The sequence below is a fragment of the Accipiter gentilis genome, chromosome 26 (assembly GCF_929443795.1).
Source record: "Accipiter gentilis chromosome 26, bAccGen1.1, whole genome shotgun sequence".
NCBI lineage: Eukaryota > Metazoa > Chordata > Aves > Accipitriformes > Accipitridae > Astur > Astur gentilis.
In genome coordinates this window covers 1,999,473-2,015,372 of record NC_064905.1, presented here as the reverse complement: position 1 = coordinate 2,015,372, position 15,900 = coordinate 1,999,473, and the positions used below count along the sequence as shown (strand labels likewise).

The following is a 15,900-nucleotide window of genomic DNA, read 5'->3' as shown; positions in this document are numbered from 1 at the left end:
GCTGCGAGGAGGGTAGATGGAGAGAGAGGAGGAGAGGGAGAGTGGGGGAGGGCAGGAGAGGGAGCGCCTGATGAAGAATACGGGAATGGGAGGCAGACAGAAAAACTAATCGAGGATGATTGAGGGACTGAAGGAGGACGAGTGAAAGATTGAGACAGCGTGATAAAGAATATGTCAGACGGACAGAAAAACTAATAAAGAATAATAACCGCCCCTGGCCGAATGCAGCACACGCACCTGCCTGTGTCTGCATGTGTGAGCACAGGCAGCGTGTGCCCCCCTGCCCCGTGCTCAGGGAGGACACATGGGGACACGCTCTGTGGCTGGCCACATGCACGGTCCCCCCCTCGGACATATGGTCACGCACAGAGCATCTCTGCCGGCGCAGGCTTGCATGCACACAAAACCCTGTTGGTAGCCCCATGGGGTGCTCTCAGCTGCACGGGGAGGAGGACGGCATGTGCGTGCAAACCCAGGCACCGCTGGCAGCTGCTGCCCACACACCGGTGCTGGTCACTGTCTCCCAGTATGTGCTGTGTGCAGTGTGCTGTGTACCCCCACGGTACCCAGGCTGCTGTGGACACCCCTTCATCTCAGGGCAGGGGAAGGATGAGGGTGCTTGGAGGAAGGTTTGCGCTCAAGGCGTTTGTCTTGCCTGGGTTAGTAGGCAAGACCCAGCTGTACAGCCCAGGACGCGGGACCCCACAAAGCCTGTCCTACCCCGTTCAACACTGTCTTCCCTTCAGTGGATCTACACTTGCCACCTGGTCTCTGCCCATCTTTGCAGCAGTTACGTACACTGGCTGGTCCTGGCATTTATTCTCTGTTTCTTTTACAATTTGAGATGCCATAGGAGTGTGGGCATGCCCTTTCTGCTCCTCCCTCTTCATAGCCATCCTCCTTGTGCTTCTACCCCCCCCCAGCCCTTGCTCGGACACCCTTCCCGCCCCAGGGAGGCTATGGGCCAGGGAAGAGAGCTGCTCTGGCTACCCCTCCCCATGCACAGGGACAGGCTATGGAGAGCTATCCTAAAAAGGGCTGCATGACATGTTTACTGGTGGGGCAGGCTCAGCCTCCCACTACTTTGCTGTCTCCACTGAGCCTTGCAGGCTGCTAGGTTAAACAAAAGCTGACAGGGTAAGTGGAGGATTGCTCCCGGAGCAATGTCTCGCCTGCATCGATCCCCCCCCGGCCACCACTGACCTCTGGCCCTGGAAAACTTCCAGAGAGCGTCCAGCTCCAGACAAGGCAGGAGTTGATTAACTGAGTTCGGCTCTGGAGCACGTGGGAGCTCTGTTGTCTCTCATTTCGGTTTGAGGAGGTGGGATGCTGATTTCAGACTGGCTGAGAAAAGTCTGGTGCCACAGGACAGGAATGAGGAAGGACTGACCTCAGGCTGGCCAGGCTCTGGCTGGTGACTCATTCGAGGTCACCAGGACTGGGGACACGCTGCCAAGGTGACCAGAACCTCTTTCCAGGCACAAGGCAGTCTCTGGGGACTCTCAGAGACTGGTGCTGGGCTGCTCGGGAGGAAGAGGATGGGAGGACAAACACAAGGGATAAGGAAAGACAAGAGGGAGAAAGCTGGACAAGACAGCCCACAGTTTCAGCGTGAGAACTGTGGTATTTGGTGTTTCCTGGTAGCTCCCAGGCAGGGCGAGGATCTCACAGAGCAAGTGCTCAGCTTTGCCAGGAGTGGGGAAAACCAGCTCCCAGAAGGCTCAGCTGTGGCCGATTTTATTTCATGTATGTGACCCATTAGGGATCTCACCGTGTCCCAAAGGCTGTTTGACAGGCAACATCTGTGAAGGGTTCAAGCGTTGCCTCCGGTGCGCTGCTGCACTCAGCCGTTGCTGGTGGCTGTGCTGTTGGAGCATATGCCAGCATCGCATCGGGCTGGAGGCGGAGCCCTGGAACAGCAAGTAGGTTTTTATCATCTCTTCATCTCCTGCAAATTTGAGTCATGAGCATAATTCAGCAGGTTTCAGGCTACGGAGAGCTATGCAAGGCAGGGGAAAACAACCTCCCCTTTGCTCTTTGCTCTTTGGAAATGGTCAGTTCTTCCCCACTCACCTTACCCCCAGCAAAGCATTTTGGGGTGCAGGTGGTGTCATCAGCATTTCGGATGAGCTTGTCCACATGGTGAGGGAGCTGTGCCATGGCAGACCTACTTTGGCAGCCAGAGAGGTCCTGGGAAAGATGCCATCCTTTCCAGCAAGCTTGGAAAAGGCTGGGATGAGCACAGCTTATCCCGTCAAAGGAATGCCATGCCCTCGCAACCATGCTTGGAGGTGGCTGCTGGGCTGTGATATAAATAATGCAGGGAGCGTGGTGCCGCCGGGCCTCCCACACGTGAGTGACGGGTCTGCTTGCAGTAAGCAAGCATGGCACGTGGGAGCTGCTCAATCTGTGCACCAAGCATGCACGGAGGAGTTTGACTTGCCAGGGCCAGAGTAGAAGGTCCTCTGTGAAAGAGAGGACAGCAGAAACACTGGCCAGGACCAGGAGCAGAGCAGTGAGTGGGATGGGATGGAGAGCATGGGGGAAAGCTTTAGTCCCAGATAAGACAAGGTGGGGAAAGAAGGCTCCATCCTTCCTGACACCTTCCCACTCACCTTACTGCTTTGCATCTCCCTCCTGCCTTATTGCTTCCCCTGGTCATCCCTCCCCTGCACACAAGCCTGGCCCCAGTGCTTTGCACATCCACCTTCCCCACTGTGCTGCCCAGGCTTGGTGCAGTCACAGCTGGGCACCGCTGGCACACAGCCATTTGCTTCCTTCAAGGCTTTCCTGCTGGCTTTGATTTTTTTGTTGCAGCAAGGTAGTACGTGTGCAGGGGCAGGTGGAAGTGGTTGCTTGGAGTGGAGCACACAGGATGCACCATCAGGGTGATGTGTTTAGTGTGTGGGCAAGGCAAGATGACCTTTATTATCCATTTCCTAATGACGGACATCCTCCATTTGCAAACCTCCACTGTGCTTGAGTAGAAAGCACTGAGCTTTGAGGGTTTCCCCAGCTTTGTGAGTGGTTTATGTTTCAGTCTGTCTGACGAAGGATGCGCCGCTGTGCTGTGATATTGCCATGCAGGCAACAAATTGTGAGTGGGCAGAGCAGCCTGCCCCAATGGTTTCTCCAGATCAGATTCATGTTCACAGGGAAACTGAGGCCTGACCAGCTCCAGCTGACTCCAGAGATGTTGCTCAAAGACCTCACAAAGTCCTGGGAGAGCCCTTCATCTGCTAGACCAGCAACAAAGGGCTGTCCCGGGTCTGTGTGGTCTTTGGGAAAGCCATTTAAGTCACTCACTCCCTGCTACTTTTCTGAGTCTGCAAAGCAGCCTGTGCAGCCCTTTCCTCAGATCTGGAATTATTTCATAGGGCAGGAGGAGAAGTGAAAAGCAGCTAAGGACAAGGCTGGGAGACACAACAGCAAGACATCCACGAATTTCCCTTGCTGACTGTGAAGAGGCTCAAAGCTCATCTCCGATAGGTGCAGAGATGCTGCTGCAGCTCACGTCCATGATTTTGCCATGCAGCTGCCCACAGCCACCTTCTCCTGCATGGTGGGAGACCCAGGTGCAGTTTCTGCAGCAGCATCCTTCCATCCTTTCCAAGCTTCAGCAGCCAGGAGAGGGTGGCCGCTATGGCCTTGTGTGACAGCCACTATCAATTTCTTTGCCTAATTAGAGCACCCCTCCAGCTGACAGCCATCTTTGTGCCATCACCAAGGGTTAGTCTCAGCTGTCAAGTTCCAAACCCTGATGCCCAGGTTCAGTCTACACGTGCAGCTGCTTGCTCACAGGGAGCTGAGCTTCTCAGGCAGGGTAGCTGGTGGGGAAGGTGTCTGCTTGGGGTTGTGGTTGCGTGTGTTGGTAGTCTGCCCACAGCCCAGCATAAGCATGTTAAAAATCACAATCAGTGTAGCAATGCCAGGGAAGCAAACACCTCTGGTCTGTTGTTGCATGGTGCCGAGTGTAACACCACAGTGGCTTATGGTGGGAGCCTCAGTGTTATTGCAACGCTAACTAATCAACACTATGTGCAGAAAGACAAGCAGGGCATGACGGGGCTCCAGAGCACCCCAGCTCCCTGCAGCACTGGAGCTGTGACAAAGGCTGCTGCAAAGAGAGAACTGAGGAAGGGCTCGGTATCCACCCTGACATTGCAAACCTCCATTTTAAAGCCTTTTGAAAAAAATTCTTTCTCCAGAGTCAAGTCTGGTAACTTCACAATTTGGAGCTGTTTCACAAGTGAAAGTGGGACTCATCCGGGTTCTGCAACAGATGCTGGCTGTCCATAATGAGATCAGGATGGAAAGATAGGCTCAGGGAGCTAAGATATCTCATGCATTGCATCCGTTAGCTTGGAAGAGCCCAGGAAAGCGAGTTTTAGACAGCCACCTTTTCTGAGGAGTATGGAGGCTGAGATATCTGGTGATTGGCACCCCACTCGGGGTTGATGGACAGGCGGGGAGGGAAAGGCAAGCTTAGGGAGGGAGGGCAGGCGCACTTCCCTCTCCGCTGGAACAGAGCGTGGCTCCCAATTGCGCTAATCGCATTAGGTCTGTTTGCACTAAGCCCCCACGAGCGCTCCCTTGTCGAGAGAGTGTCTGCCTTTGTGTGGGCCAGGCTCAGCTCCACAACTGCCACGAGCAGATGGGGAAGAGCACGGTCCAACCAACTGTGCCTCCTTGTGTGATTAAAACATGGTGCCTGGCCATCCTGGCGTGGGAGCTCAGAGGTTCACGTCAGGCTAAGGGGGGCTTGCAGCACTGCAGAGTGGCTGAGGCTGGGATCAGCTCAAGAAAGGGGTGGGACCAGCAATGTGGGGTGAAAGCTGCTGGGGGTTGATCGTCTGGCTGAGGAGGAAACTGATAGACCCTCCCTGTTTTGGACAATGCCGATTCCCTACTAGCAGAGGGGGAAAAGCTCCTGCTCTTAAATTAGCAGCACCCCAGCCTTCTCTTTATCAATCTGCCTATGGGAATAAACTGAGCTACGTATTCTGCTGGGGCTTCAGTCCGAGACCCCCCTGGAGAGGGAGCTGGTCTTGCTCTAAATCTCCTAATCCCCTTCATCATACTGCCAGACAACCAGAGACACCACAGCAAACTGCCTGGGGCTGGGCCCCCCTGCCTCCCCTGAGCTGCTTGCAAATCCCAATCATCCTGTGGGTGATTACAGGGGCTTCTCCTGTAGCACAATATCCAATCTCCCCCAGAGGCCACTGCAACATATGCAGGGCCGGGCTCCATGGCCACTGTGAGCAGAATCAACCCTGCTCATCCTATTAATGGCAGTACACAGGAGGGATGAGTGGGGCAGGGGCGACCTCCCCACAGCCTAGAGCCAGCCGGGGAAGGAGGGCTTTGCATCTTCCCTGTACCATGGTCCTGCTCCTCCTGCATGGTGGGTTCTGTTCCTCACAGAATCTCACCGTGGCATATGGTTATTGAAGCCTATCACTGCCCTCTCCATGGCCAGCCCTGCTCTTGCGGCTCCACAGCTGTCCACAGCTGCCTGTGGGCATCGTGGCATAAAACACATCCCCTGCCAGAAGAGATGGTGTCAGCTCTTAAACCGCTTTCAGCTCTTTTTGAACCTCTACACCGAGCATCAGGCTGGCACAGCAGTGGCCCAGCGTCCTGCTCCCATGCCAGGAGTGCATCTGCGGCCACCATCACAGCACTGGTAGGCAGCAAAGGCTGCGCTGTCTCATCACTCACCCAAGCAAGAAAGCCACCCTGGTGGGAACTCATTGTCTGGCCACTTCAGCCAGCTCTGTGCAGAGATCTGCTGGCTCACTTTGTTCTCCTACCAGATCTGCTTGGCCCACAAACCATCTCAGGATCATTTAATTTCTTCAAAGATTCAGTGAAATTCTGAGATTTCCACCTGGTTTCCTCCTTCTAGCTTGCAGAAATGCCTATTACTCTGGAAGTGGGGAACTGAGACAAGGAACCAAGTAAGCACAGCTCTTCTGTGGTTACTGACAATGCTGATTCAAACTTCAAGGTGCTTTTTACTGAGCAAAGCCATGCTGGAAGAAAGCCTCAGGAGAGGCAGCCTCCATGAGGAAGATGGTGCTGCTGTACCTGGTCACTCCTGGTTAGAGCCAGAAAGAGATCCCAAACCTCATCCAGTTTACCATGCAAGCACTGAAAATAAATCTGCCAGATCTGTGCAGGCAGCTGGACAGCTGAAGCTGCAAGGTCAGGCCCTCAGGAGACATGAGAATTAAGTTTTCCATCAAAATGGATGTCCCTGGCCTGGCACATTCCCAGTTCCTGCTATAAGCTGAGGACCCTATTAAACCAGATGTACTTGAAAAACCCAGGTCAGAACAAAGCTTATGCAGCAAGCGATTCCTTGCCCAGCCCATCTCCCTTCACATGCCATCCCCACCTGGCAGCCAGTCAGACCATTGCCCCTCTTTGCAGATGCTCCCACCCCAGGGGAGGCTGCCAAGGAGCAGGCAGTAAGAGCAGCTTCCCATCGCCTCCACCTTAGGCTAGGAGTGATTCTTGTGGAGCTGCAGGCTGTGCAAACCTCCGAGGACCGGTGGACTTGCCAGGGTCACTGAGGCCACGTCACTCAACTCCATTTCAGTTGCTCATGAGGCCCAGCCTGGTGGGGCCATCATGGGCTGGATGATACCCCTTCCACATCCACCTGCGGGGCTCACTGAGCACTGAAACCAATCCTGAGGGCAGTACTGTCTGGGGAGCCTTGTGTCCAAACTTCAAGCCATGCTGGGCAGCCGCAGCATCCTCACCAGCAGCATTTGCAAGTCCCCTTCCCACCCCAGTAATGAATGTGTGCTGCCATGGAAACCAAAGTTTCCAGACCAGCACATAGCTGGCTGGATGTGATACTCAGGGCTGTGTCAGAGGACTGGGAAGGCTTGGTGCACTGGCGTGGGACAAGGGGAGGGGGTGCTGGAGGGAAGCACAATGGAGTTGGGGAGAGGCAAGGAAGGAACAGAGGAGGTGGGAGATGCTCGGGGGGGGGGGGGGGGGGGCAGAGAAGGGTAGAGAAGGGGAGGGGAAAGAGGCGTGAATGGGGAGTACAGGGGATCTGCACAGCCTGGGCTGACTGGGGAAGGAGGAGGGAGTGTGAGAAGCAACTGTAGGGCATGGTACAAAGCCAGGCAGGTTCAGGAGGGACAGGGAGGTCCTGGGACTGTGTCTCTGCTTAGGAAGACACTCTTTGGTGATCCTGGTTATCCTGGGGGCAGGTAGGTGCTACCTGATCCCCTGTGCCAGCTGTGGGAGTCTGGCACCATCCTCATCTGGAACCTCTTTCCCTAGGATGGGACATCAGCAGGCAGCAAGGCCACTTGGTTCCCCAGGACCCCTGTAGACACATCCCTGCTGCCCAGCTGGCATGTGCCTGCAGAGAGGGGCAGCTGAGAGCCCCACACCCATGAGGACATGGGGGATGGGGGGCATTGGGTCCGCTCTGCATGGCCCAGAGGAGAGCCCAGGGAGAAAGGAACAGTAGAAAAGGAGTGTCTACAAAAACCCCACCAAGGGAACGACGGTCTACATCTTCACTTGGAAATTCTTCCTTCCCAGGGACACTTGCTGGTGTCTTCCAAGCTGGGGGTGAGTCTTGCCTTTGCCTGGTGCTAAGCTCACAGCAAGCCCAGTGCTGGCAACTCAGCAGAGAGAGGCACAGTGCTGTGTGTGAGCCCAACACAGCCGAGACATGTAGCACCTGGATGTAACCCGACTAAGGAAGCATCTCTACTCTGAGCTAAGAAACTGCCCTGTACAACTATTGATCTTGCCTAGTGCCGTTCTGTGCAAAGGCAAGCAGGGAAACACAACAGCCACAGCTGAGCAAGCTCCCTGCAGCAGCAGTAGGAAGCAGCCGCAAATGTGCCCTGGTTTGAAGTGGCCCAGCTGTTTCCAAAGGATCTAAACTACCTAAAAAAAAAATCAACCATGCTTGGTAGAAGAGACAGCAAAATGGTGGGAAATGGCATCATGTCTCCAAGGAGCAGTGATGGAGGTGGGAGGGAGTCTGGAGGTGGTTGGTGGGACTTTCCCCGGTTCCCACCTTAGTTGGTGACGGGTACAAGTGCAGGCAACCTTCGGGCTGAAGATGACTTTTCACTAAAACATTTTGGTTTTAAATAAAGGAGACTGGTTTGTGGCAAACTGCTTTGTGGGGTTATCTTACTCGTACCTGTGCAGAAACATCCTTAAGCTGGAAAACAGGAGCAGGGAGACAAGAGCAGCCACACCAGGGCTCCTTGCACCTGGAGGAGGGCAGCAGGAGCAGGTATCTCCCCACATCCACCAAGGCTCTTCACTGCCTCCGTGTGCTTTCTTCCCTGAAGGTGCCCTGAGCCACCCTCAAGGATGCGACACCTGGGAAGAATCCGACACATGGGAAGAATCCATCAGGCACAGGCACCCAGGTTTTCACACTTTTATTGTAAAGCTTTAGGAAGGGCTAATTACAATGGAGTTGGTCATCTGACAGCTCAGCAAACAAACAGAACAGGAGAGAACGGAAAGGGGATCACGACAGTGTCATGCTCACTGCTCTGAACAGAAAGAATTACAAGGGAATCAATTGTGCTCACAGCGCCCGGGGAAAACCAAGCCCAAGGCCCAAAGCCTTCCCCGCACAGGGAAATGCATCACACATTGAGAGCAATACAACCTTAGCAAGAGGCATTGCCTTAGACATAGGTCACCATCTGAAAAATAGTTGGGTACTTTACTCTGCCATAGGATTTCTCCTTTAGAAAAGCTACACCTGCATGTACATAAAACTGTACAAAAAACAAGGCATCACAAGCAAGGAAATGAAATCTCGTATAAATAGAACCAACACTGAAGAGCTACAAAGGGGTCGCTTAGATCCTTCCCACGCAGCCCGCCTGCTCCCTGGCTCCCACCTTTGGTTTTACCCCTGGCTTGTCCTAGTGCAGTGTGAGATACAGTGAACCCCTCCACAGAGGCGTCGAACCCCCCTCCTCTTCCCTGTGCTTGTCTAGACTGGAGCCCGTGGGGAGCTTCCCCCCTCCCACGTGCACAGAGGCTTTATCCTTCTGGCTTATAATTGTGCAAATGAGCTTCTTTCTGACAGCACCTCTTCTTCACCCTCCCCTAGGACTGATCCCCAGTGACACTGTCAATTTCACCCCGGGACAAATCCCCAGCTCCCCGTCTCCCAGAACCGATGTCCAGCGCCTTCTCCTCCCCAGGGACCCATCCCCACTGCACCCCACATAGCCTCCCACCCCATTGCACCCCACCGAGGACCCACTCCCACTGCCCCCTCTGTTCTTCCCCACAGACCCACCCTCACCCCCCCCAGTGCTCCCCCAGACACCCATCCCCTCTCCACCCCCCAGATACCCATGCCCTCTCCCCACTGTGCTCCCCTCCACAGACCCAGCCCCACCATCCCTCTGTGCACCTCCAAGAGACTCACAACCCCCCCCCCCGCATGGCACGCATCTCCAGCACCCATTCCTCCCATCCCTCGGGGACCCCCTCTGCACTCCCACCCCCCACCACCCCTTGCACCATGCTTGCACTGAGAACATCGCCAGGTCCTCCAGGAGACAAGACACCAACTTCAGCCACAGGGCTTCAAGCTTCAGGGTCCCTCTGGTGACCCTAAGCAGAAGGTAGGGAGCCCACCCACAGGCGAGGGGCTGGGGTGAGCTGGCCTTGGGCAAGCACCCCTCAGATGTGGCTATGTCGCTCTCCTGGGGGGTCCCCAAGAGGGGCACTGGACACTGCCACCGCCTGAGCCGAGGGGAGGCGTGAGCAGTCGAGTTGGCAGTGGAGTCAAAGATCCTGGCCAGCGCGGCCAAATTGCACATTCTGCCCAGTTTGGCCCTGAAACTACAGAGCTACAATAAAAACAAGTTCAGGAGTGTGACCTGCTCAGGCAGCCAGACCAGGGGAACGTGGGCCCCGCCGGGCGGCCGCCGTGGGCAAGGGTAGAGCAGGGATGCCCGGACAGTCGGGCGGACATCCACCGGGAGCATCGTGCCCGCCTCAAGGGACCCCCGGCCGGTCGGCGGGGAGCAGCAGCAGGAGGCCGGGAGGAGGGTCCTGCCTCCTCCGGGTGGCACCCTGAGGTGCCAGGGCTGCGGGCGGTGCAGCGTGGCGCAGTGCCACCCGGGGAAGGCGAGGAGCAGAGATGGGGCGCGAGGGAGCGGGTGCCGGCAGGCGCCTTCTGCTGCCCTTCCCTTGTCGCCCAGGCTCAGCTTGCACCCCGTCCCCTCAGGTCAACTGGAACTGCACCGGGAAGCTGGCTGCATCTTGCCACCACCACCGAAGCAAAGGGAGAGGAGCTGCTCACAGAGGGATGCTGGGGGGGGGGGGGGGGAGGAGGCTGGGCAGGGGGGGCCCCCCGGCGCACTGCACCCTGACAGGCACTACAGCTATGGCAGGGCAGTCTCTGACCCGCAGCGGCTGGGGTGCCCTGTCCCTGCGGCATCACCGTGCCAGTCGAGCCTGGCAGAGCCGTCCACTGAGCCCGTGGTGATGGACCACGTGGACTGAAGATGAGCCGCTGGGGGAACTGTCCTGCAGTTACCACTGGCCTCGCTCCCTAAGGAAGATCCCAGAGATGAAGACGATCGATGCGCGCATGAGTACGGGAAGAACAACGGTGCAGCACAGCCCCTCCCCACGTCCTGGCGGGGGAGGACCAGGAAGGGCTACCCAGGAATGAGGCGCAAGTCCCCTGGACCCCTCCTGCCAGGGGTGCGTGTGGAGCCCCCCAAAACAGGACTGTGCCCCAGCTCCTGAGGGAGCAGACAGGCTCAGGAAAGTGCCCGGGCATCCCCCTCCGAGGAGTCCCTCGAGGGGCGAGGGGGGTCCTCTCCCCACCGCGTGCGCAGCATTGCCCCGGTTGGGTGTCCTGCAAGGGAGCCGAGGATGCCAGGGCAGCGGGGAGCTGCCGGGGAGACCGGTCGACCTTTGACAATGGAAGAGAAAGCTGGATCCCGTGAGAGTGGCCCTGTGGCCTAAGGGCAGCGGGAGTCCAGCAGGCAGGGGCTTGGTGGCCCCCAGTGTGACCCTGAGACAAAGCTCCTCCTCACAAAGGCAATGGTGGCTTACAGGCGGACGGGATGGAGGTCGAAGGCATGGCACAGCCGGCCTCATGGGCATCCCCTGCCCCGGAGGAGGCACAAGGCGATGGGCTGAGACGCCACAGCCGATGACGACCTCCCTGCCAGCAGAGTCGGACTGAGGGCTTCTCCGGACCCAGCCGGTCCCTTGACTGGGGGCTTCCCCATCCCTCCTCCACCCACTGGGTGCAGGGCCACCACCAGGGAACCCTCCCCAAAGCAGACCCCACCTATGGCACCGGGCAGTCCCTAGGGACCCTGCAGCTTGTGGGCACAGTGACAACGTTCAGAAAGAGATCCAGGCTGAAAAATAGCAAAGTCCCTACAGTCCGGCTAGGACGCTGCCCCTTTCCTCCAGCTCCCCAGCTGCTGTTTCAGGGACTGGTCACATCTCTATTTACAATATAGAACATGAGTGTGGGCCGGACACTGCGCTCCCGCGGGCTCTTCCACGCAGCAAACCATTCAAAGCTGGAACTTGCTCCCTGTGGTTTGTTTCTGTTTTCTTTTTTTTTTTTTTTTTCTTTTTTTTGTTTTTGTTTAAACGTCTTTTGTTTCAAGGACAATAAAAAGTTTCAATCAGGCAGGACTTGAATGTCATTCCTAAGATTCATATTTACAGGAGTCTACAGCAAAGAGACAGGCAGCTCACTCCCTGTGCGCGGGGACACCCCTCGTCCTATGCCCCAGGAACTCCACCAGCTCTGCGTGGACCTTTGGTACGTAAGCCCTTCTCCCCAGCCGTGCCCTCCGCACCAGGAGCCTGCCCAGCCCTCCCCGGTGACGCAGCAGTTCGGAGACATGCACCCGCAAGTGCTCGGAAATCGGGTTTCGGATGCTTTCATCCTTCCCACCCACCCCTGGCCCCAGGAAACAACGGGTTAAAAAGGTGCTCCTCTCATCCCTGCCTTGCCCTGCCCTGCTGTCCGCAGAGCCCACTGCCTGGAGAACCGGCCGGAGCGATAAAGCATTGAAGTTTAAAATGTTCCTCTGGACACTGGCCTCAGAAGCGCGTCTGCTCCCTGCCCCTCACGCCCAGCCTCACAGGTATATCTCCCTCTTGGTGGTCTGGGACGAGGGGGTGGTGGCTGGCTGGAAGTCCGAGGTCTGGGTGAGAGGAATTTCCTCCATGGGAGAGTCCTTGCAGGGCTCATGGCTACTATTGGAGAAGGCACTGTACGTGGGGAGCAGGCGGAGGTTGGCCATTTTGGTGCTGCGCTCTTCTGAGAGTCTGGGGCTGCCATTCCCGACTTGCTCTTGACTCCCTCTGTCTTGGTAAGGCACAAAAGTGGAGAGTTTGAGGGCGTTCTTGGGCCTGCGGCTGGGGGAGGACTGGCCGGGCATCCAGCAAGTATCGGAGTGGCCGAACTCTGTGCACTCCCGGGTACAGGTCCCAGTCATGGCTACATCGGGCAGAGGCCGGAGATCTGCAGAGAAGCAAGCAAGAGCATCATTACGCATGCCCAGGTAACACCGGCTCAGGACGTGAGGATGGAGCACATGGACAAGCAACAGAGCCTGGACGTCTCCATCCTACCCACACCCTCCCATGGCGGGAGGGGACAGCCGGACCCACGGCCACCGAGGGAGCGAAGGCAAAGCTGGGAGAGGAACCCAAGGCTCCTGGCAGCCGACACATCCCGTCCGAGCCCACAGCCCCAGCTCCCCCTGGACAAGCATCCTCCCTGCAGCAGGTGCATGCAGAGAAATGGGAGGCAGAGCACAGGGCAAAGCTCACCGAGCTCACCCCCTTTGGAGACGAGCATTGCACAGGAGGGGCTCCACAGCCTGGATTTGCACAGCAGGAGACAGGCTGCCACCAGACTCATCACCCCACAGCTGTGGGCACCACCTGGACCCTGATAGGCTCCAGGTACTCCCTTGGTCCAGCACCTTTGGGCACTACTGACAGCTTCACCGTACAGGGACAGGGAACCGCCCTAAACACAGGCAGGCTCTTCGCTGCCCTGAGGTACAACCATATTTTCTGAGCACCATCCTTGGGCAGCCCTGCCCTGCCTCACCATCACGCATGCCAGGCCACCTGCAAGCCTCCCCAAGCACCCATCAGCAGGACCCCCAAGCCCAGCCCGACGTCCTCAGACATCGTCTGGTCTCCCACGGAGCCTGAAATCCCCAAGCGCAGCAAAGCATACATGGGCAAACCCACGTCTACCCCCAGAGAGGCTGGACCTATCTGATACTCACAAGTATCAGATACTCACTCCTGCCGCAGGAGCGCCCAAGCCTCTCTGTGCACCAAAGATCTGCCCCTGAGAGAGCCAGGTATCTGAGGGCATCAATAGCTACTGCTCCTGGCATAGTCGGGGAACTCTGATCACCAGCTACACCAGTTCATGGTCTGGTGTCCTCACATACCAGCCACCCTCTACCCCAGACGCTACAAGGCCTTCTTGAGCCTTGGCCATGTGTCCTTTACACAGGGAGGACCTGTCACAAGTCTTCAGAGGCTGAAACTTGGCATTTCCATGCAGAGGTGCGTGTCCCTCCAAGAGCCATCCCAGACACAAGCCATTCCTTGTCATCTGCCCCGACTTGGGGCACAACATAGCCCCCTGCCACTGCCTGGGACACATCACTGCCCACTACCACAAGCACCTGCTGGCAGATCAAGCCTGGTGCTGATGCTGGCATGAAAGGGGGCTGCTGCTCATGACCTTGAGACTGCTCTGACTTGCAGACGTCCCTTCTGGTTCACAGAAGTCCTCTCCATCTCTCCACCCAGGAGCCCATTCCACTGCATTGCTGACAAACAGCCCTGCAGACTGATGGAGGGAGATACTAAGGAGCTCTGGGGACCTGAGACATACGGGGCTTTCACCAGCTCAGGGCATGCCCCTGCCCACCAGATACACACTGGTACACTTAATTCCCTCCTCACAAAAAAGGAGAGACCAGCTGGCACTCCCTCAGCCCTGGGAAGAAGCAAACCAGAGCCATTCACACCATGCTGGGGGCTCTGCCCTCATCAGCACGTCCCTCCTGCCACCTGTTTGGGGCTCTCGGACACAGGCGTCCCCAGGTCACCCTGGCACAGCTTTCACACAGAGGCAACCCCAGGATGTGAGGAAGATCTCTGCAGAAGAAGGCTGCATACAATGCCGGCAATGGTTGACAAGGGTCATAAGTGAGAGCTGAAGAGATGGGCATGGAAGAAGGGGAAAAGTTAGCAGCAAACCAGTGCGTGAGCATATCTTGCCTTAAAACCAACCCCCAGTGACTGTATCCCAAATTCTCAGCTCCTCTGGGGGCTGAGGCCCCCCAGTTTTTCCCCCTGGTCCCTGCAGAGGCTCTGGCACCCACACTGCTCCCCGTGCTGGGAGCCACCTCCTGTGTCCCGTCCCCTGGCACACATGTAAGCTGTGATATCCTGGCAGAAGCCATAAGGACATACCTCAGCGCAGACCCCCTTCACAGCCTGCTCCGCTCAGGGGACTCTAATGAGGAGCAGAAAAAGGACGAGAGGGTCACATCATTGCACAGCTCCCAGCCTCCACACCCACCCTCAGAATCCTCCTGGACCCTTCAGCCTCTGCGAGCCCTCCCCGTCACATTGCACCAAGCCCCACAGCATCCCTCTGGTACCCACTGCCTTCAGGAGTCCCTTGGCCTCTCCTGGCCCTGCTCCAGCCTCCTTGAGGCTGCTTGGCCACCACTGCTGATGCCTCACTAGTTTCTCCAGCCTTACACTAGCCTCTCTGGAGCCCACTGGCCCTTGCAGGACTCACACAGGAACCTGAGGCAAAGCTTGAAGCCACCTGGCTAGTGGCACCCCGAGCCCCTGTGTGCAGAGGGAATGGGGCTGTGCATCACATGGATACAGCCGAGCCAAATGTGCGCCGACATGCTCACGCACCGCAAACAGGCGCACTCCAATGAACTTGTGCGTAGGGGACAGCCGTGCTCACGTTGCAGGGTGCAAAAGCAGAAGCCCAAGCATCGCAGGGGACAAGATGCCCACACAGGCCAGTGTGAGAGCATAGCTTGCCAGTGCATGTCTTTGGGGTCATTCTCAGGGCTGGCCACAGACCAACTGTCCTATTTCCTGAGCATGTGGAAAGTTGCCTCATTTCTTTCTCCTAGCTACAGATAGAAAGCAGGATACAAAACCAGAGGCAAGACAGCTCAGTTTTCATCTCTACTCTATGCAAGTCAAAGCAGAGACTGGAGCTTGCGTCCTAGATGATCTACCAGGTCTTCCTCTCAGGACAACGGGATGCCCCGGTGGCCACCAGCTTGGTCAGTTTCAGGTCGTGTTACATTGTCTTTCACTTCTTCTGTTCAAGAGGCGATATTGCTGTCTCTCTCATCTACTTTCCTGCTGCACAAATGGGATGGCTCATCATCATTTCCACTTCCAGAAATGCCTTGGTGCTGCGCGGTCCTGGGGTGGGGAGTGGATGAGTGCCATCACTTCTTGCTCTGACAGAAGGTGCTTTGCTGAGTCAATGGAGGGTACTGGCAGGACAAAAATAAAAGCTACCTCTCCAGTGAACAAAGCTATGGTGATTTCCTCGTGCCAATGGCAGCTCAGAAATCGCAGGATCAAGCAGGAACGCTGTGTTCAGGGTCTTTTATTCTGGTTTTCCCATTGTCTGTTTCTGGCACTAAAGTCTTTTTCCAGTGTTGTCCCTTCACTTGCAGTGAGATGCTGGCATCAGAGCTCTGCCACTAAAGGAGCGTATTATGTTCCATGAGCACAACCCGCTCCGCTTTAAGAGCCCCGGAACGGGGCAGGGTGTAATTCCTGAATAGCTGTGATTTAGAGCAA

The 15,900-nt window shown here is 56.6% G+C and overlaps 1 protein-coding gene across 2 annotated transcripts in view; it reads right to left on the bottom strand.

Annotated features, from left to right (window-relative positions):
- Positions 1 to 9,539: 9,539 nt before the first annotated feature.
- The window catches only part of PCDH1 (protocadherin 1), a 55,508-nt gene continuing 49,147 nt past the window's right edge, over positions 9,540 to 15,900 (bottom strand). The window contains exons 5-6 of one of the 2 annotated variants that reach the window (XM_049829369.1): positions 14,524 to 14,566; positions 12,423 to 12,535 (exon numbers count right to left, since the gene is read on the bottom strand). In XM_049829369.1, the coding sequence (XP_049685326.1) occupies positions 14,541 to 14,566 (26 nt within the window). In that variant the 3' untranslated portion in view covers positions 12,423 to 12,535; positions 14,524 to 14,540. Of the gene's footprint in view, positions 12,536 to 14,523; positions 14,567 to 15,900 lie in introns of both variants that reach the window. The other variant, XM_049829368.1, reaches the window with a different exon arrangement.